Source organism: Lycorma delicatula, chromosome 12 (assembly GCF_047948215.1).
Source record: "Lycorma delicatula isolate Av1 chromosome 12, ASM4794821v1, whole genome shotgun sequence".
NCBI classification, from domain to species: domain Eukaryota; kingdom Metazoa; phylum Arthropoda; class Insecta; order Hemiptera; family Fulgoridae; genus Lycorma; species Lycorma delicatula.
In genome coordinates this window covers 17,128,798-17,151,738 of record NC_134466.1, presented here as the reverse complement: position 1 = coordinate 17,151,738, position 22,941 = coordinate 17,128,798, and the positions used below count along the sequence as shown (strand labels likewise).

The window sequence follows — 22,941 nt, the reverse complement described above, 5'->3', positions numbered from 1 at the left end:
ACAGTACTTTCTCAGAAACAAGCATCTTAAAACTGGATAAGACTAAACTTTTAAAGTATATTGGTATTATAGGCCACTGAAAGATTAAAATCTATTCAGAAGCAGAAAAAAATTGGTATTTCTATTTTAAAAAATGGAAATAAAATTTATTGTTCGTTCTGTTGCAGATTGAAGTTTTGGATATTTGTCAATTATCTAGACACCATGCTATTTTGTCATGTACTTTTTTTTATCTGCATTATTATTTATTTTTATTGATAATGTTGTTGTAGATAATTATTATTTCATTAGAAATAAATGTTTTCAACTTTGAGTTTAAGTTAATGGCAATTTTTTTACAAAAAAGAGTGAAAAATAGATGGTGTCACGATAACCAACAAGTACTAGTTTTTGTATGTATTAAGTTTAAATTTTAGAAGTAATAAAAAAAGAGCCAAAAATGTGATAGCATGGAAATACATCCAAAGAGTACCTTAATTAAAACCCTGAAAATGTACCGTACATGTGCCGTAACTGAACAATGATAAAAGACGTCATAAAAATGACGTCTTGAAAAAGTAACATTTTTATTTAATTTTGCTTTTTAAATGATCTTGAAAACAAGATGGAGGCTGTCAAATCAACCTTCACATCTTTATTTATTTATTTATGTTTTCAATCTATATTGATGCATTACTCTTTAGTAACTGAGCCAATTTTGAACATTCTTTTTATTTTGCAGAAGAAATTCTGCTAGTGATATTTTTGTAAAGTTTTCTGGTTAAAAAAGTGGAATGTTTTTAAAAACAAAGTTATTTTTTTATAGGCAAACTGAAGGTATTTTTATTATCATTATTGATTAGAATTGCGTTGTTACATGTAAATAGCCTGTTTTCATTCTAAATTCAAAGTAATTTTATGTAAAAATTCAAGAAAATTAATTGAAAATCTTACAATAAAAAAGTAGCGCATATTCTTGCATTTGAGATGGTAAATTCATGTTCAAACGACAGTCTTTGTTACATTCCTTATTTTTTTATTAAGATGTAGGTTTCTTGAGAGTAGAAATAGATCTTTGCATTTCTTGTGAATAGTTTTTTATTCAGACAGGATTTTCTATAGGCCTATACATATAATAGGTAGTCTAAAAAAATATTGAGCCTTTTGTGCACGAGATAGTGTTAGCGTAATCTGGCAAAAGTTGAGGAAGACTGGCATGTAAGCAGTAATGACATTGCCAGTGACATAAACATCCATCACCAAACACTGTTAAGCTGTTTTCAGATTGCTGGATACAAAAGAAAGCTCAATGTTTGTGTGCGTATGAACTAACCCAGAAAAATTTTCACGATCAAATTTCCATCTACAAATCTCTACTGAAACGTAAGTGAAATCCAGCCTTTTCTGAAGCGGTTGATCACAAGTGATGAAAAGTGGTTAACCTAAGACAGCAATCGTGGTCGAAATGAGGAGAAGTTCCACAGTCTTTGGCAAAGCCCATACTGAATGCCCAACAAGGTTATGCTGTGCATTTGGGGGATTGGAAGTACATTATGCATCATGAGCTGCTGCCGCCAGGCAGAACAATAAAATTTACTGCCGATAATTAGCGCAATTGCAACTAGCAATTCAAAAGAAACAGCCAAACTGGTCAACAGAAAGGGTGTACTATACTGTGCTGTTAACACCAGACCAGATACATCTTTAATGACCCGTCAAAGATTGAGAAAACTGACTGGGAGATTTTATTCATCCACCGCATAACCCAGACTGACACCATCAGACTGCCTTTGTTTTGGTCTTTGCAGAACTTCCTGAAGGATATTAAGTTAATTTCAAAAGATGCCTGTGAAAACCATGTGTCACAATTTTTTGACCGGAAACCACAGAAGTTCTACAGCAACAGGATTATAGTGTTGCTGGAAAAACGGTAGAAAGTCATCAAAAAAATTAAGCATAATGTTATTTTTCAATAAAATAAATTTGTTTTTAATTTTGGCTTCCAAAGGCTTAACAAATTTTTATTATAAATGAGGAACATCTCTTGGCACTCTTTTGTTGCTCTTTTTGACTCTTCATGGATGTCCCTAAGTTTCTAAACCGCATCCATAGTGCAGACAATTAATTCCTCACGGGAATGTATTTCTGTTTTGTATACAATATTTTCCATTCATTCCTAGATGCAAAAATCTAAAGTTGTTAAATCAGGCAATCTTGTCCTGAAATTTGGACCTCCACAACCGATGCATTGCTCAGGAAAATAATGATTTAAGTGAGTGGAAACAGCACAAGAGCCGTCAGGAGACACACCATCATGTTGGAAGTATACATTGTATATCAGCGCTAGAGGAACATCTTCAAACAGCTGTGGAAATTCTTCTTGAAGAAAGTCCAAGTAGATCTCATCATTTAAGTGGCATTTAAGTAATATGAATGGTCCGATCAGCTGATTGTAAGGAAGACTGTACTATGCATTGACTCTAAATCAGTGTCGAAAATTGTCTTCCACACTTGCATTAGGATTTACTTCTGCTCATATACGCTAATTGCATAACTTATTGATGCCATCTCGAGTGAAATTTACCCCAAACATACTTATAGAGTTGTTGATTTGTATTCCACCAGTCAGAACTCCAAGCAAAGCAGATTGTCTCCTGGGTGTAAATTTTGGACTGGCTGTTTATAAAGATAAAACTTGTTTTGTTTAAGTATCCTCCAAACCATCAAATGCAAAGCACCGATCCGATTAAAAAGATGTCATGTACTGACACCTGGACTGCCCTGAACTTCATCGATAATAATGTCTTCAATAACAGCGTTCTGTTGGACAGATTGTTTGTAGATGGTACGAATACTAGGTAGTAAACCTGTTTCCCAAAGATTTGCTGGGTGGAAAAAGGAGGAAAAGATTTTCCTCCTATAAGGAAAATATATTGTTTCCTGAAACTATATGAAGCTGAAGGTTATAGTTATAAAAATTGGTATTTAGACTTTTATTTTTCTTTGAAAACAAAAAAGCACATATTTAACCGTTTTCAGAAATCCAATTTGGGTAGGCAAGAGGCTAACCCAACAAGGCTAATCAACAATATTTAATGAATAATGATTGTATTCTTGGAGGTGACGCTGGTCTGCTTCTTCATCATTTTATGTTCAAATTTGATGCAAAATTTTGTTACTTTGTTAGTGAACTAAGATTTAGACCAATTTAAATGTAAACAGACCAGTTTGCCAATATACTCATTAGAATATCAACCTTTAAACTATGGAAGAATTGTAAGAAACATCTAATGTTTCTTTTGAAAACTTATGCTATATATAAATCAAGAATTCACAATATGCTTTATTTTTTTTTTCCATTTGGGTGATTAAAAATAGGCAGATTTTGTATTGCAGATTAAATGAAATATGTAAAAAAATATTTCTTTGCTTTTTTTTTTGTAGGTCAACCGAGTGAAACAAGAACAGCAGGAACAGCAACACCAACAACATCAGCATGGAAATTTTATAAGGCAAACATCTCATCGTCAAAATAGCTTACAGTCATCACCACAAATAGCAGCACCAGCAATAGCAGTTGTTACATCAACTAGTACTACAACAAGCATTAGAACTGGTGGTAATGGTGGGGGAAATAATAATAAACAACAATCATCTTTTCACCGTAATCATAATCACAATAATCAACAAACTAATGATAATCGTACTCGCATACCACCTTCGTCATACGATGAATATCAAGAAAGCGATGTACAATCTGATCCATTTTTTCATGACGTTCCTAAAATTGGACGCAATCGTAGAGATATTACAAAAATAAAAAAAAAACGACTTATTGATTTTAATACTATACTTAATAGCGATAATGATAATAGATTAAAATTACATAATGAAAATAATAAAAATAAACACTACCACCATATCGTTGATTTAATAAAATATAAAATGAAGCGTGACTTAACAGATCCTTCTCAACATAGATTTTTACAGAATAATAATAATAATAACATTTTAAAAAGCTCAAATGTAATTTACAATAATCAAACATTACTACATAATTATAAATATGTAAGTAAACGTAGTTTACATAATATTAATAATAATAGAAATGATATAAAAATAATAAAACTGTTTGAAAATTCTGATAAAAAAAATATTAGTGGTACTAGTAATAGCGATAAGAGTAGTAGGATAAATAAAAGTAATAATAGTAATAATACGTTACGTAAAGTTAATTTTATTAAAATTAACAGAACTGCTAAAAATGGATTCAAAAATGTTAAAAATACTGAAGTATATACATCTTCAGTGAGATCATCACGTAGTGATGATTTAAATGATGTAAATAATCATACACAAGAGTCTACAACAAATCGATATACAACATTAATCGGTAACTTACAGTTATCACCTGAAGAACGTAATTTTTTTAATGAAGTATCAGATGTTATGGTTAAATATATACCATCTAATAGTAATAATAATATGAGTAATAGTGGAAAATTAATTAATCGACAACGAACGACAGATGTTTTATCGGCTAGAGATAAAAGTAGGTTAAATTCTTTTGTTACAATAAAACGAACTATGAATGATAATAATAATATTAAGAGTAAGAATAGTAATAGAAAACGTAGAGACACGATGAGATTAGATTATACTAGAACTTTATCAAATGATACTTCTACTACAAAACATAATTATGAAGTTTCTGAAATTATTGATGATGATCCAACTACATCTCAGCCATTTTTAAGTTATTTAAGTAGATCTAGATCTAGATATAATAATAATAATAAATATAAATCTGATCAATATGCGTCTAGTGATAATTCTGAAAGAAATACTTCAACATCATCATCAGAAGAAAATTATACTAGAAGAAAATCTTCAAGGATTTCAACATTAACAACTACAGAAGATTCTTTAAGTACTGTATCATCAACAAAAACTCTTACACCTATGAGAAGAAGAGTTGTAATTCATAGAAATAGATTACCATCTTCTTTAGCAGATCGTACCACTACTGCATTACCTTTTACAACTGTAATAACTACAACTATTTCTACTCCAATTTCTGTGACTGAAAAACGAACCGATCGTATAATTTCACCGCAAAGAAATTTTGATCGATTTGAAGCAGCCTCACAACAGTTAGATTTTAATAATGGTAATAATAATAATAATAATAATAATAAAGATATAACATTATCTACTGCTAGTAGACACAGAATGACTATTAATAGAAAACGTGATCGAAGACCAATATCATTGACAACGACTACGACAACAACTGAAACAATAATTCCTGAAGATGAAGAAGAAAGTAACAAAAAAATCTCTGAGCATGTTGATCATGAAGATTCATTAGTATTAAATTCAGATTATCGTTATTCTACTGTAAATTATCAGAATAACGATAACAGAAGTAATTTACACAAAAATTATGATGCAAGTGAAACAGAAGTGATTTTACCATTACGTATTAATGCTAATAATAGGCGAAGGAATAACAATAGACAAACAACTACTTCATATTTATTAAATGACGATGACGTTTCAAGTTATAGATCAAATAATAATAATAGAAAGGTTATAAAGAAGCTGAGAACTCAACAAAATACCATGTTTCAAGAAGAAATGACTCCTTTACCGTTTGATAAAATTTCTTCACCGCCATCATCTCGTTCACGACAAAATAGCAGTAGAAGAAATTCAAATAGATCACAGTTATCAACGACTACTCCATCAATTGATTATAATAGTAATGAAAATAATAATTTTGGTAATATTAATAGTAGACAAAGAGCATCTCGTCGTAGATTTACATCGACAACTGTAGCTACTGAAACAGATTTATCAAGAAATATTAATGCTTCAACTACTAGATCAAGGAAAAGAGGAAATATTAAATCTTTAACATCGACTACAACAGAATTACCACTAATAAACACCAACAATACTGGTTATAATAATTATAATAGTGAAAAAAACAGTTTTAGTTGTGAAGGTAAAATTAAAGGTGGTTTTTATGCTGATATGGATTCAGATTGCCGTGGTTTCTTTATTTGTGCACAGGGTGCTGCTCCTAATGATCCGTAAGTAATATTTTTAATTATTTATTTTTATTATTAAAGTATGAATGGTCTATAATAGTTGTCTATACCTAATCTTTACTTAGCTGATTAATAGTTGCAAAATTTATAAAATAAAAAATATTGCATTTTTTTATTTTCCAAAATGTTGATTAACCCCTTAGATCTGTTAATAATAAAAAAAAAACAGTAAAACAATTGTTGAAATAAATTTATTTGGATTTATATATTAAATATATATATATATATATATATTAAATAATGTATCCTAATTGACTGAGCACACAGCTCAAATTTCTTAACCTAGGTAGGTAAATTTTAAAAATTACATAGTTTATAATAACATAGACACTCACTAGGAAAGATTTTGGAAAATTCTGTTTATAAGTGTGTGAAAAGGGAAAGCAAATATGTTTTTATAACAATTCTATCTCAGAAAAAAAGATATTGTAGTTATTAAAATTGTATTTAGACACTTCTTTGAAAAAGGAATTATACATATTTCACCATTTTTCTAAAGTTCAATTTTATGGGCAAGAGAGTAGACCAAAATTTTTTATGAAAATTTTAAATCTCAACATTATGTAATTAATAATGATTGTATTTCGTTAGACTACTCTGGTCCACTTTCTTCGTCATTTTATTATTCAAATTTGATGTAAAATTTTGTTACCTTGTTGCTAAACTAGAATTTAGATTGATTTAAACATAAATATACAGACCAATTTGCCAATATGCCCATTAAATTATAATATAAAAATTACAATATCCACCTTTAATTTATATATATTAAATTACAGTATCCACCTTTAAATTATAATAAAATTATAACAAAAATCGAATGTTTCGTTTAAAGACTTATTCTCGGTACTAATGCAAAATCCATACAAGCAACGCTGCAGACATCAGCTAGTTATGTTATAATCTTTAATTGCAATGCAATTCTTTTAATAACATCAACATTATTATAGAAATTTCTATAACTCATTTTTAACATTCATATTTAAATTATCCATTTCATCAAAATCTGATTTAAAAATATGGGATAAACAAACACAAGTCGGTTAGTAGAAGTGAACAGCCTCAACAGTAGAAGAAGAGCCTCAACAGCCACATAGTAGAAGTGTACATAACAACATTTTATAATTCATGTTGTAATTTTTTTTTTATTCACCAAATAAGTTTGAAGCTTATGAGTGAGAATGTAAAATGGAAATTTTTTTACGTATAAAAAATACAAAGCCTGACCAGGCTTTAAACTCAGGATTTTCCAAATGAAAGACTGAGATGATACCACTGTGCCAAGGAGATTGGCAAATCTGTTTCTAACAGTTATATAATTAAAAATTATGAATGAACCTGTTGAAAAATAAAATGTGGTACTAATTAATAGAGTAATTATAAATGTGAGTGAACTGGTTATAGCAAAAAATAATGTTTAATTTTAAAAAAATATATATATAATAAACATTGTTAATGCTTAATATGAGTTATTTAGATTCAAAATTGCATGGCAATCTCTCGGCAGATGATTCTACAGCCAAAAATAAGAAAAATGCTGACAACACAGTTATAAAAGTTTCCTGTCACGTACGTTTTTTCTGATGCATAGCTTACACACACAACTTAATTTAAAATATTTATCATTTTACTTAACCGTAACATTTTTTATTTATTTAATTCATTGATTCTAACTAAAGGGCGTGCGCATACCGTATTTCATTTAGCAGGTATGGTGGTCTAATGGCCACTTTAAATACTTTTTTTACAGTTTAAATATTATTCATTTTTTTAATACTACCGCTCACCTGTGACATCACAACATAGCAGACGGACTACAGCAGCTATGTTATCAGTGCTACATTAGCATACCTTGTGGCGAGAGGGGGTACTAATGACGCAGCATACCCCTTAGCCACTAGTTTATTTAGAGCATTTTTGGGGGTAGCGGTGCGATTTTGCAAAAAAAGATTTTTGGAAATATTATTTTTTAATTGTTAACGAATGTGCCTAAGAAAAATAAGACCAAAATTAGACAAAATATTGAGATACTGAGAGTGACCATGCCCTACAGTCTCACCCCCTTGACCTTGTAAGTTGAAAATTTAATGAATCAATGCTCCATATATAGAAGTAATCTAAACCATATTTGGTCAAAATTGGTTGAATAGTTCTGGAGATATAAGGTGATTTAGAACACCAAACACACAAACGTACATCCAGACATCTGAAAAATTTCCATCTGGTTTTTGGGTTCCTTAGGTGTCAAAATGTAAAGATCTGATGAAAACCACATTTGCCCTAATTGGACCGATTACAATAATTTCCCTTCTAAAGCTAAATTTAGGTCAGAAAATGGTTCATTAACCAGTCCAGCTCGCAAAATATTTAGTCCTGCTTTCTGCTCCCTGTGTGAAATTAAACTGTACTAGAATTCTTGAGCTACAAATAAAGAAGTAAATTTGTTCCTTTCCTTATGGTTTTTGATCCATAAAAGTGTTCCCAGACATCTATCTCACTTAGGTTTTAAGAAAAACAGGGTAAAAAAGAAAACTTTTGTCGGAAAATACACTTTGTAGGTTTGGAATAAAATAATTTTGTTAATCTACGAATAAACAAATACAAATTTCTAGTTAACTTTGTAGAGAATTTAATTCTGAGAAAATTGATGTAAATAACTTTATTAAAATTAAACATAAATTTGAAAAGTTAAACTTTAATTAAAAACAAAACACACAAACTGGATCGTTAAAGTGATAACGATTTTAAACAGAACATTTTACATAAAAATTTTAAAAATAAATTTGAAAGACATCCTTCTAAAACAATATTAAACATTTTTATTTTTTCATAGGTTGGCAATAATAGCTGATTAACAATTAAGTTAAGTATCTAGCATTTGAATATTCATTTTGAATGGTGTTTGTGCTGTTATTGTTCATCAGTTGTTCACAATGGGTAATACCACAAATTTGTGTTTTCATTTGGAGATTTGAAGGACATATTGTTAATCTGTTGTAAAGTAAATAAAAATAGATTAGCTGCTGTGCATGAATACCAGGAAAATTATCCACATCAAAGAGTATCAGCTCATAAAACATTTGAGGCTTTGGAAAGGCGAGTACGAGAAACAGTTATGCTTAAACCGCTATGATTCCATGCTGGTTGTTAACATTTTGTGAGAACTACCAATGCTGAAGAAGCAATATTGAATGCAGTATAATAATCTCCCACCTCAAGCATTAGAAGTTGTCACATCGCTTTCATGTTTCATAATCAAGTGTGTGGTGAACGTTACGGGAGCAACAATTATACCCATTCCATTCAATACGTGTACTAAAGTTATTACCACCTGATTTTGATAAATAGATCAAATTCTGTTGGTGGTTAATTAGAAATGTGAACATCATACCAATTTCTTAAGTAATATTCTAATTTCTGATGAATCCTCTTTTACAAGAAATGACATCGTAAATTATTGTAACACTCACACTTTGCCAGAAGAAAATCCCCATGAGACTCCTACAAGTCATTTTCTTTGCAGTTTTTCGTTTAATATAGTGCGGTCATCTTGGTGATAATCTCAATGGCCCTTTTTTATTATCGCAAGGCTCAATGGAAAGCGGTACTTCGATTTTTTGCAAACAAATGTTCTTGGTAGATATTCCACTTGCAGGTACAATGCAGATGTGGTTTTTCAATGACGGTGCACCTGCTCACTACTGTCATGATGTGATGAATTAAATAATACATTTAGTAAGCGATTGATTAGTCGAAACAAACCAGTAAAATAGCCAACTCGATTTCACGCCATCAGACTTTTATCTTTAGGGTTGGATGAAGTTGTTAGTTTATTCCACTCTTACTGGCACACAAGCATTGAGACATCTTATAATAGAGGCTGGAGCTACTATTAGGAATAATAATGCTGTTTTTAGATGTACCTGGCTTGCATGGATTTGCTGAGCTAAACTACGCATTAAACAGAATGGCAGCTATGTTGAGCAACTGCTTTGAAGAAATGTTTGCAGCTTTATCAAGTAACTATTTTGATATTTAATCATTTTTAAAAAAAACCAAAAAATATGTAATTTTAATTTTTTTAGATCTATTTTATTTTTTATTTTTTTCTGTTATTGATATATTTTCATTAAACGTTCAAACATTGATGAAAATTATTCTGTTTAAAATTGTATCACCTTTCCGATCCAGTTAGCATGTTTTGTTTTTTACTAATGTTGAGCTTCTTAATTTTGGGTTTAATTAACATCAATTCCAAACCTAAAAACTATATTTTTCAACAAAACGGTTTCACGTTTTACCCCGTTTTTCTTAAAACCTAAATAAAATATAGGTCTGAAACTGCTTTTTTCAATCTCTTAGATCAGAAACCGTAAAACTGCGCCAAATTTACTCCTAGATTTGCACGTCAAACATTTTAGTACAGTTTATGTTCACAGAGAGAACAGAAAGCAGGGCTAAATGTTTAGCCCACTAACGAATTGTTTTCTGACCTATTTTCATATGAACATTTTTCTTAATTTTGGCTGTAGAATCACCTCCCGAGAGATTGCCAAGCACTACAGAATCAGTCTGTATAAACACACCGCCTGATAAAAGGATTAAGTAAATAAACTATTATAATTTTACAATGCAAATAAATTCAAAAGTAATACGCGTATTACTCTATATTTCCGTTCCAACTGTTTATATAAAAAATTAATTATAACAGTAAAACTGTTTTATTATAATCAGTATTAACAGGGTTGTGCAGAATTGTATGTAACAATCATAATTAAGTCCTTAACTCCCAAATTTGATTTCCTTATTGAACGATTAAAAATCTATATTTCGATTAGTAGTGTAATCCGTCACTCACCTATTCCCATATCTACTGTTTTGTTCTGATCCGCATTAATAAAACACTAACCTTATCGACATTATTAAATAAATATTTATTATGTCTCAATGTATTCTTGTATAAAGTAAATGTCATCTTTTGAGGCTCCCTCAAAAAGTCATGAGTTTTTAAAATACAAGAATGGACTGTCAGATTATTATCTGGCGCTCATAAGTATTAATTGTATATACAAAATTTATAAAATTAATTACGTTAACTTATACTTGTGTTTATATTTATAAATGTGCAATCTTTATTAAAAAGAATGATCACTTATTATTAAAAAAAAACAAAAATATTAACCACCTTTACTGAACCAGACAACTGAACTGTTTTCGAATAACCCAACAAAATATTTTAACTTATGAGAAAGAGTCTTGTAATGCTTTTGTTGCCATTTTTAATAAATTGCTGAACCATTTTAAAAAATTTCGCATCGATTTATTAAAAATATAATTGAAAGATTTTCTTTACAGAAACAGTGTTACTCTGTTGATCAACTTTCAATAATATTTAAAAAGAAAACCACGATTTATCTCCATTCTATTCAGTATGACCAATAAATATGTGCTCAAAATAATTTTCAATAGCGGGTTTTGAATTGTGAATAATTTGTTGCAATTTTTTATTTTTAACATATTTACGTTAACATAGTTTAATTTGTTTGTATTTAAATAATTAATATAGACTTCTAAAATACGCATTTATTTTTTATGTTATAATTTGTTTTTATACTTTTATATCTTATATTGTTTGATCTATAAAATTTATCTTTATGTTAAATATTTATTTATTCATTATACTTTAATGTTATAGATCAGTAGCAATCATATTTTTCAGGTTTTTCACATCTCATTAAAATGTTATTAATATTATAACCGCTTCATATGAAAATTTCTGAAACTCCATCTAGCCACATCTTTCTAAATATACTCCACTGGTTGTTTCTTTGGTATTTTTTAATTTTATTTTATATACATTTTGGCACTCTTTCTGCCCATTTGGTATGATAAGTATGCTAATGAAATATCTGAATTTTCAGAATATATATCTTTATATATTATAATATATAATCTATATAAAGAAATAATATTATATAAGAATATATAATCTTTAATTTCTTTATTAATTTTTTTAAATTGAATTTTAGGTTAATCAAAACACATTTCTGGTGTGGCCAAGCAACAAAATTCAACCAACGTAGTAGAACTTGTCAAGCAGATTATTTAGTTGAATGCTCAATATCACCACGTTATTTTTCGCTCAATGATGATTTTGCTATTCCAAGTAAGTGAGATGACGGTTTTATAGTCAAATTTATATTAAAAAAATATATGTAAATATGTCTGTGACGATACAACGTAAAATAATTATAAGAAGAAAAGAATAGAAAATGTCTACGAGTACAAAACATAAATTGAAAATAAATTTAAATCAAATTCTAAAAATTGATAAATATTTCAAATCTGCTGTTGAAAAAGTAAAATAAAAAGTAAAAAACCAGGTTTTATAAATCAATAATTTTTTTTGATTCGATTAAATATCTACAATCTGTTTCCTTGGATTGGAACAAGGAATAGATGTGTTGAATATCTATAATTGACTTGAAGAAGAAAAAGCTTAACAGCAATCAACTCCGTTGTATTTTGTTTTATTCTGGCAGGGCGTTAGCCAGAATAAAACTATCATCCATCGGCAGTAAGAACTGCTGATGGATGATAAAATGAATTTTTTGTAGCGTGTGAAAAATGCCATGTCTGAGTGAGACTCAAACCGCGAACCTCCGAATGAAAAGCAGAGATGTTACAATTTTGCCTCGATAATTGGCAATAAATTTAAACGTAATTATAAAAGTTCAAAAAAATGTTCTAAAAAGAAAAAAAAATTATATTCAATTTCTTTTTTTTTTAAGTTTGACATCTAAGTCTATCCCAAATAAATAAAAATGTAACCTTAATATTTAAAATTCTTACCCTAATTCAGCACTCAAAAAAAATCAAAATTTTAAGAATTGAAAAAGGTTTATTTAAATTTACTATTCTATTTTTTTTTGAAAGTTTTGTTTTCTAATTTTGGAAAACAATGTTAATTTTATTATTTTTTTTTTTTTTAATTTAAAATGTGGGTAGGCCTACAAAAGTCATCTGTTTGGAAAAAGTCACCGCAAGAAATTCATGGTTCATGATAAAAATAAGCTATGTCGATAAACAACATTAAATAATGGTTATCACACTTTACAACCAAGTGTCACAGTCAAGATAATGAATAATGATAATAAAATAAATTTATATGAATTTGTAAAAACCATTTTGATAAAAACAAATTGATATTTTGATAAAATATCAGACGTTTTGATAAAATATTTATTCTGAAGGAAAATATACAATGCAGGATTATATATTATTTTTTGCATCAAAGATTCTTTTAAAAATACTTTGTATTTTTGTATCAGAATGACTTAAGCTTATATATCATTACACTATAACAAATAATGATGATGACAAGCAAACAAAAAATATCTTTAATAACCTAATAAAAATTAGGTTATATTTGGCAGTATAATTTTATTTGTTTAAAAAAACCTTTGACTGATGTTATATGTAAGATAAAATTTTATTTTGATTAAAGGAATAATGAAAATAATTTATAACCGAAAGTACCAATAGATAAACTAGTGTAAGTTTAATAATGTATTGAAATCCAAAGGTTACACGACCCAAAACATAAAATATACATTTTATTTAACAGATTATTTTAATTTTTTTTGAGCAAAATTTTATAACAATAATTGTTGAAAATGTCATTTCCTAACTTATGACAAGCTTTCTACTCTTTTAATTTAATTTGTAATAAACTTCGTAACGTAAATTCAATAATTCTTTATGTTTGTCTTCAGTTCTTCTACGGTATGCAAATTAAAATTATTATACGTAGTATTTTTCAAGACTCCTCGGAGAAAAGTCACGTGATGTGAGATTAGGGTGCAAGAAGAGCCGTAATTCTTTTGAGATTAAGGCATTCATAAAAAGAAATTGTGGTTTCAGCGTTTTCTTGTTAAAAGGTTTCACTATATTCAATTAATTAGGTGCCGACTAAAAAAGAGAATATTCAATAAACTGTTTTAAATTATTCTTTTTACTTGTCATTTTCCAAAAGATTATTTAGGAAGATTCTAATCTCTTAAGATATTTCAGTTAAAAGCGGAGGCGCTTTCTTGTTACGCATAAAAATACTTATGGTCATGTCCAGAACAATAAGTGTTTATTTATAACTTCTTAGATATTAAAACAAATACTGTAATATATTTTTCAAAATTAATCGGTCCAAAATTTTCATTAACTAAGTTTGTCAGACGCTAGTTTTTTTTTCACTGTAATCTTCAGACGCGTGTGGATTACGCTACCTCAATTTCAGTTATTCTATGCATTAGTGTACCTAGTTAGATGGATCTTGTAATAAAGACGCATGCTTTTAATAATTACTTAAAACTGCTTGTGGTAATTAATCTATTTGGGTTTATCTGATCTATTAGTTCTTGAATGGTACCGATTTTGTAAGGTTAAGCATCACGTTTTTCTTTAAAGTGTTGTTTTTCTTGTACAAAATAGTTAATGTAATGATTTTTTAGATAGACTACAGCGGATAGTTTTAATACTGTTAACTGTTTTGAAGATCAGCATTGAAAGATGACCGGAGGACACATTATCTTACCGCCTAGTAATTTTTCCCTAGGAAGCGTATTCTGAAAAATTACTCTAAACAAATTCACTCAAAGGTAACGATGAAATAAAAATTCATTTTTATGAAGAGATACTAAAAACTTATTTGTACCTCTCCTAACAAATACCTCACAAAAGAAGTATACATCGACTAAGTAAAAAATTCTTGCATATTAAAAAAAAATAAAATGTATTTACTACAAGCGTAATAATAATTTTCTCATATCTGCCTGCTGTAGAGATATAAATTTTCAAACGTTGTGTTGTGTGACTTTTGGACCATTAATATATTTTATAAATAAATTTCTAACTTTGTTTTTTAATTCCAGGTGAGGAGAAGGACTCGTTTGAACCCAAAAAGATATAAATAGATAATCATTACGTATGCTGAATGAGAATGAATTTTATATAAAAAATATTTTTATAAAAAAAAGATATAAAAATATTTCAGTACATTATGATAAAGTTTTTTTTTTATATAGGTACATTTTTTAAAAACATTTTAATTTTCTAACGAAAAAAAAAAGGGTTTATATTAATATCCATTCATAAATTTCTAAAAATTGTTACCAATTATTTTAATACCTTGTAATTTATTACCTTGTTTTATTATTCTGTATTTATTATTGTATATTATATAATATTTTATAAATATATGTGTATTCATATTTGATGTATATAATTAAATTTATTAAACACCATAAATTTTTCATCAGACAATTTTTATTATCAGTAACATTAGTTTATTTGTAGTTCAAGGAAAATATTATTTCCTGACTGCTTCTTCTTACAGTGGGGTCCCAGTTACCCGAACAGTGATTTTTCAGATGTCTAATTGTCCAGAAGGTTTACATCCACATTAGGCAGTTTATAAAAAAATCTGATATGGATACCGCATTATAAAAAAATCTGATATGGATACCGCATGACTTCCTTGTATTAAGTTACAATACACATTTTTTTCTGAACTTCATTTAAAGTTATTTCATTTGAAAGTGAGATACGATTCTTCATTTCTTTAGTAAAATGGACAGTTTACTAAAATATTACACAATTACTGAAATATTACTTTTTATTAACGTCAAATATTTATACGATTATTAATTCAACAATCTTACCTGAAACGTTAGGATAGCGTAAAGTCTCTTTATTACTCGTATTACTGAATCGGTTTATTCGAATCTTCATGACTTGCTGATTAACAAAAGTTTTTGATTTCTGGTGTTGTTTAAAAATAAAGTTAATAATAATTAAAGTATTCCGTTTAGTGAACTAATTACAAATGTTAATTTCGACCTTACGGTGTAAAACATTCGGTTTCTATTATCAGATTATTTGGTGAATAATCAAAAATGAAAAAGAACAAATCATACGGGAAAAAGAAAGATAACGTCAAGAAATATATCTCAAAAAACAAGAAGAAGATGAATATGAAGGGGAAGAAAATGTTAAGAACAAGGGAAGGATAAAAACACTAAAAGAGGATGATGAATATAGAGAGAAAATTTGAAAAATAGATAACGCGTATACAAATTAAGATCAGAAGAATTATACCAAACCAAAGAGCGATGTTCGCCAGCAAAATACAAATAAACGAAACGATGATCGACTCCAACTTAGGGAGAATATTGTCCGACAATATCAGAGAAGTAATGAACTAAAAGATAACGAAGTAAAGAACTATAAAGAATTTAACTATAAAGAATTTTTTGCAATTTATTAAAGATCGGGAATGTATGCCTCAGTGTATATATTGTTGTTGTGGGGGTCTTTTTTTGCAGTCGCTCTGTAGACAACTTTAATATAGATAAAATTAAACAGAAATTCCAAAAATAATACGTTGCTTAATTATAATTTTCAGTTAATATTAAATAATCAGACGTTTCACCAAATTTATTACATATATGCTTATATAATGCCTATTAAATTACATTTACATGTTTTTAAAAGAATATAAAATTTTATTTCACCGATAATTTTTTTCATTTTTTTTATTATCTTTGAATTATTTATTGTAAAACTTTTTTACGACCACCGGTTAATAAATTATTAAATCGATACATTAGCGAAATTTCAACGCCCACCTACTCGTAGTACTCCTGTTAATAGTTTCACTACCATAAACCGCTTTCAAATGATTAAAAAATATTTGTAGGATTCACATTGCTCATCTGTGTTTATTAGTCTTCTAATATCGTTAAGACTGCAGTGTCCCCCACTTCAGACGGGACTTCCAGGATCGCTTTTGCCTTATCTCTGAAAGAGGAGGGCCAACGCTTAGGTAGTAAATCTATAAGCTCTTCGTCTGTTATATCTCTAGCCAAGGTCGACTCCATGTCTAATTCAGATGCCACCGGGTCAGTCTGAGTTGCCTGTGTGACTGTACTCAACGGTGGGAACATCTCGGTGAGCGCCTTCAAACCTATATATATTTTTTTAAATTCTTGTTCGTGCTCTGTTATGTATTTGTTAAGTCCCAGGCCCATGTGCTGTTTTAATGACATCTTAGTAATTCCTAGTCGGTAGGTCAGGCCTCCCAAACTAGGCGGAGGGACCTCCTCGGACGATCCCTGTCTCATTCTTTTCTTACCCTTATTATCCACTTTTTTAGTTATTGCCGCTCTGGAAGATCCAGCACTTTGCGACGACATTTCTTCTGTGGGAAGAGACCCACGTCTACGCATTATCTTTCCCTGTGATCAGGGCACAATCCCTTTTAAAACAAGTACCCACTCGATAATTTGAGGGGCTCTAAAAAAGGGGATCAAAAAAATTTTGGGGGGAAGGTAAAATGTATCTGTTCAAAAAGGGCAGAAATAATTAGGGGGTGGGGGAGTACAAGGTGATAGGAAAGCCTATGATCGGGATATATCAATTGGAATTTTTGAAATAGGATACTTAATTACAAAGATATAACAGAAAGTTTAGACCCCCTATAACTCTATTAGGTCTTAGAAAAAATGTTCTCCTCAGATTTTATACTGAAATATTCTAAGTCCTTGTTTACTTCGAGTATCAGTGACGTCGCTGGCAAGCTAAAGATTGTCAGTTTAACTTAGAAAAATTTCAATAAATACAGTATAATACTATATAATGTATAACCTCAAAATATCTTATTTACGTATTATGCTTATGATTACTCACTTAAGTTGCATTAATCCATTCAGTGATTAGTATAATACAACTACTGTGATCCTTCACTGATGAATAAACACCAAAAATCTAACACTTTTAATAACTACTCTACAAAATTCTCCTAATAGCATTAAATCATAAAAACACTAATATCTTTGTAGTTCCGTATCCAAAATCACAAAACTTGTGTACATATCCAGTAACTATATCTCTCAAAGTTCCAATGTCCAGTTCCGAAAAATTAAACCAAAAAACCATCCAAGAATTAGTAAAACCGCAGAGCGAAAATCTCCCATGTTAACAATAAGAAGTCTCCAACTTGACTTATTATTATTACTATTATTAATCAGTATTATTCTCACAGCTGTGAGGATAACATACAGTACGTGAGTGAAGGGGATGGAGCCCTCTAGATAGATGGGAATGGCAAGCTCTGCGGTCATGGAGTAGGTCCCTTGGGCCCCAAGGAGCCCCTGAGTTGGCTCCAGGATTTGTCTAGGCTGACCTGAGCCCCCGAAAGTCAGTCCGGCTAGTTCAGTTACAAATTACCATTATTAATGTTATCTTATTCTGATATTAGGCAAATCTCTAACGTTAAAAATAAATTACCTGGGTAATTTATTTTACCCGGAGAATCGTTAAAATTTAGTAGAATTTTTAGGTATTTAGCAGTTAATAAAATAAATGTAATAATAATATTAGACATGTATACTAATAAGAATAATTTAAATAATGAAAATATAAATCTAATAGTTAACTTATTATTTCAAATAATTTATTGTGAATATATTTTAACTTTAATATATTACTAATCTTCGGTTTAAAATACTGCCACTGCGTAAAGGCTCATTCACGATTATTTAATTTTTATTGCATTCAGAAGTAGAAAGGAAAAGTTCGACTCTGATTTAGCAATGCTATTTCTTTGCAGAGATATAAAAAACATTAGTATTATTTAAAAAATTAAAAATACAGAATGTAACATAAGCCTTTATCCCAACCATATCGGAGAGGTATCTGTTGAGAGCCAGACTAAGGAATGATTCCTGAAAGAGGGCAGCAGCTCAGTAGTTGTTAAGGGCGTAAGTCAGGACGACTTAAACGGCCATATCAACATCACTCAGTCCTCTGAGTACTGTGCAGCTGAAAGCAATGGAAAACTACAGTTGCTTTTTTTCCAAGAAAATGTAGCTCTCTGCATTTTCATATAGCAATGATGGAGGCGCCATCCTTGTTAAAATATTTTGAAGGTAAACTAGTCCCCCGTTCGGATCCCCGGGTGGGGACTACTAAGGAAGGGGTCACCAGAAAATTAAAAAATAATATCCTACGAGTCGGAGCGTGGAATGTTAGAAGTTTAAAAAAGGTTGGTAGGTTAGAAAATTTAAAGAGGGAAATGGATAGGATAAAGGTAGATGTAGTAGGAATTAGCGAGGTTCGGTGGGAAGAGGAAAACTACTTTTGATCAGATGATTTTAGAATAATTAACTCGGCTTCAAATAATGGACAGGCAGGAGTAGGTTTCGTAATGAACAAGAAGATAGGGAAGAGAGTAGAGTATTTAAAAAAGCATAGCGATAGAATCATTGTATAAAGGATAAAATCAAAACCTAAACAGACAATGATTGTTAACGTCTATATCCCTACAAGCGCCCATGATGATGATGAGTGTGTATACGAAGAAATTGATGAAGCAGTTAAACACATAAAAGGAGATGAAAATTTAATAATAGTTGGAGATTGGAATGCAAGCACTGGGAAAGGCAAGGAAGGAAATATAGTGGGTGAATACGAGGCTGGGCAAAAGGAATGAAAGAGGGGACCGACTTATAGAGTTTTGCACGAAGTATAATTTAGTAATTGCCAACACCAGTTTAAAAATCATAATAAAAGAATTAAACTGGAAAAAGCCAGGCGATACTGCAAAGTATCAGATAGATTATATCATGGTTAAGCAAATATTTAGAAATCAACTAGATTATATCATGGTTAAGCAAATATTTAGAAATCAACTAGATTATATCATGGTTAAGCAAATATTTAGAAATCAACTCGTTGACTGCAAAACTTACCCTGGAGCAAACATTGATAGCGACCATAATTTAGTGTTAATGAAATGTAGATTGGGGTTTAAAAACCTGAAGAAAAGGTGTCAGATGAATCGGTGGAATTTAAAGAAGCTCTCAAGCTTCTCTAAATTACCTCCTCTTCCTCAGAAGAGGCGGTAAAGAAGATTTTTGAGGAGGACATCGCAAGAGGTCTGAGTAAAAAAATTAAGGTAGAAAATGTAGAAGAAGAATGGGAGAATGTTAAAAAGGAAATTCTTAAATCAGCAGAATCGAACTTAGGCGGAACAAAGATAACGTAGAAAACATTGGGTTTCAGACGATATATTGCAGATGATGGATGAACGTAGAAAATATAAGAATGCTAGTGATGAAGAAAGTAAAAGGAACTATAGGCAATTAAGAAATACTATAAACAGGAAGTGCAAACTGGCGAAAGAAGAATGGATTAAAGAAAAGTGTTCAGAAGTGGAAAGAGAAATGAACATTGGTAAAATAGACGGAGCATACAGGAAAGTTAAGGAAAATTTTGGGGTACATAAATTAAAATCTAATAATGTGTTAAACAAAGATGGTACACCAATATATAATACGAAAGGTAAAGTCGATAGATGGGTAGAATATATTGAAGAGTCATACGGAGGAAATGAATTAGAAAATGGTGTTATAGAGGAAGTTGAGGAGGATGAAATGGGAGAAACAATACTGAGATCTGAATTTAAGAGAGCTTTAAAGATTTGAATGGCAGAAAGGCTCCTGGAACAGACGGAATACCTGTAGAATTACTGCGCAGTGCAGGCGAGGAAGCGATTGATAGATTATACAAACTGGTGTGTAATATTTATGAAAAAGGGGAAGTTCCGTCAGACTTCAAAAAAAGTGTTATAGTCATGATACCAAAGAAATCAGGAGCAGATAAATGTGAAGACTACAGAACAATTAGTTTAACTAGTCATGCATCAAAAATCTTAACTACAATTATATATGGAAGTGAAACTTGGACGATCGGAGTACGTGAGAAGAAAAGATTAGAAGCTTTTGCAATTTGGTGCTACAGGAGAATGTTAAAAATAAAATGGGTGGATAAAGTGACAAATGCAGAGGTGTTGCGGCAAATAGATGAAGAAAGATGCATTTGGAAAAATACAGCTAAAAGAAAAGACAGACTTATAGGCCACAGATTAAGGCATGCTGGAATAGTCGCTTTAATATTGAAAGGACAGGTAGAAGGAAAAAATTGTGTAGGCAGGCAATGTTTGGAATATGTAAAACAAATTGTTAGGGATATAGAATGTAGGGGGTGGTATACCGAAATGAAACGACTAGCAGTAGATAGGGAATCTTGGAGAGCTGCATCAAACCAGTCAAATGACTGAAGACAAAAAAAAAGTCTCTCAATGTCCTTGTCGAATTGCGAACACGCGACAAATCCCAGTTGTAAAAAATATTATTTCAACAAATTAAAGAAAGCAATAACATTGCAATCAAACATGTGGAAACAGTGCTTTCCCTTTAATTTTTTGCGTTTGAAATAACGGACACGGTAATTTTCAAACAAAATTACCGTATCCGTTATCTCAAACTTTCAAAATTTAAAAACTTCTTAACTTTATAAAATAACTAACATTTTAAAAAATATACACTTTTAAAGTGTTTTTTTAATTTTTTCAAATTGTTTGCATATTTAGTTACATATTTTGTTCAGATTTAAGTATTTAAATCCAAAAGGCTCCAAAATAAACGGATATTCTAAAGAACAAGAATATATTTGTTACCGTGTATTGTACAGGGTAGAAATAAAAAAGTCATGTACGTATGTTTTATAATATAATAAACATATTTGTTACAAAGGTTTAACAATTATATATATTGTCGAAGTAATGAAAACGCAGATTTGATCAAATCCCTAAGGTAGATGATCAATTCACGGAAGATGTTAAATTAACTTCTCTGTGGGGTAATTTCTGTAAAGGAATTAAGTGATTTGATCAAATCCCGTAACTGTTTTAGTGAAGAAATGAAATAATATAATTAATTGTGTAAAAGTTAATTTTGTTTAAAGTTTAAAGTTAAGTTTAGTTTAAGTTAAGTTATTTTTGTTTAAAGTTAATTTTGCAATTAACTATACAGAAAAAATTAACGATATAGCAAGTAATTAACGATTCAAGAAAAAGAATCCAATAATCATAACAATGGAAAAGACGTAAGTATCAATACGCTAATTTTACTAATGTATAAACATTAAGTTAATATAGGCTAGAAAATTGTTGGTGTAACGGTTATGAAACCAAATTATATTTTTATATATAACGATAAAAGTTATTTGGTTTCCCCGCCAAAGTTTCCAAGTTTTTCCCCCTGCAAATAACAAGAAATACATCGATTATATTAACAATAACCAGATTAGAAAAACAACTAGATATAATTGTTTATATTTATTTATTGATTATTATTATTTATTATTATTATTTATTTGATTATTATTTATTGACATATTTAACTTTTAATAAAGTTAAATCAGCATAAATACTTCACCAAACACTTTTTGGTGAAGGAAAAGGTCTTCTAATGAATGTCCTTCTTGTTTCTTTTAAAAAAGGGTCCTCCATATCGGTTAACCGAGAATCCTATAAAACATTCGGATTCCTTATTGTGTTATAAGTCTGAGAACACCAGAACACTCCCAGTTCAGAAGAAAAAAATTGCCTCAAAACACCCAGTTCCAGATTATTCGTGAATACATCACTGATGCAGAATAACACTTTCCTTACTTCTCAAATTGAAAAAAAAAATCTCTTAGCCTTATGCTGAAAAGCAAAAATATTCCTGTTTTTCTTAGTACAAGCAATAGTAGACCTTAATGACCACTAAATATTATCAAAAATTAAAAAAAAAATCACCCATAAAGTACACAGACACACATGATTCACACAATCCTACAAATATGTTTACACTCGGGTGTGTGGATGTGTTTGTTTTATGCTCCTGTCTTTGAATATACGACTTTGAATATACTAACTTTACACTATAAGCACTATATATTAATC

General features: G+C 29.8%; 1 protein-coding gene across 2 annotated transcripts in view; it reads left to right on the top strand.

Annotated features, from left to right (window-relative positions):
* Nucleotides 1–15,304, top strand: part of LOC142332941 (uncharacterized) — a 176,888-nt gene extending 161,584 nt beyond the window's left edge. For both annotated transcript variants that reach the window (XM_075379656.1, XM_075379655.1), the window contains exons 8-10: nt 3,424–6,077; nt 12,125–12,261; nt 15,023–15,304. In XM_075379656.1, the coding sequence (XP_075235771.1) occupies nt 3,424–6,077; nt 12,125–12,261; nt 15,023–15,060 (2,829 nt within the window). In that variant the 3' untranslated portion in view covers nt 15,061–15,304. The remainder of the gene's footprint in view (nt 1–3,423; nt 6,078–12,124; nt 12,262–15,022) is intronic.
* Nucleotides 15,305–22,941: the final 7,637 nt, after the last annotated feature.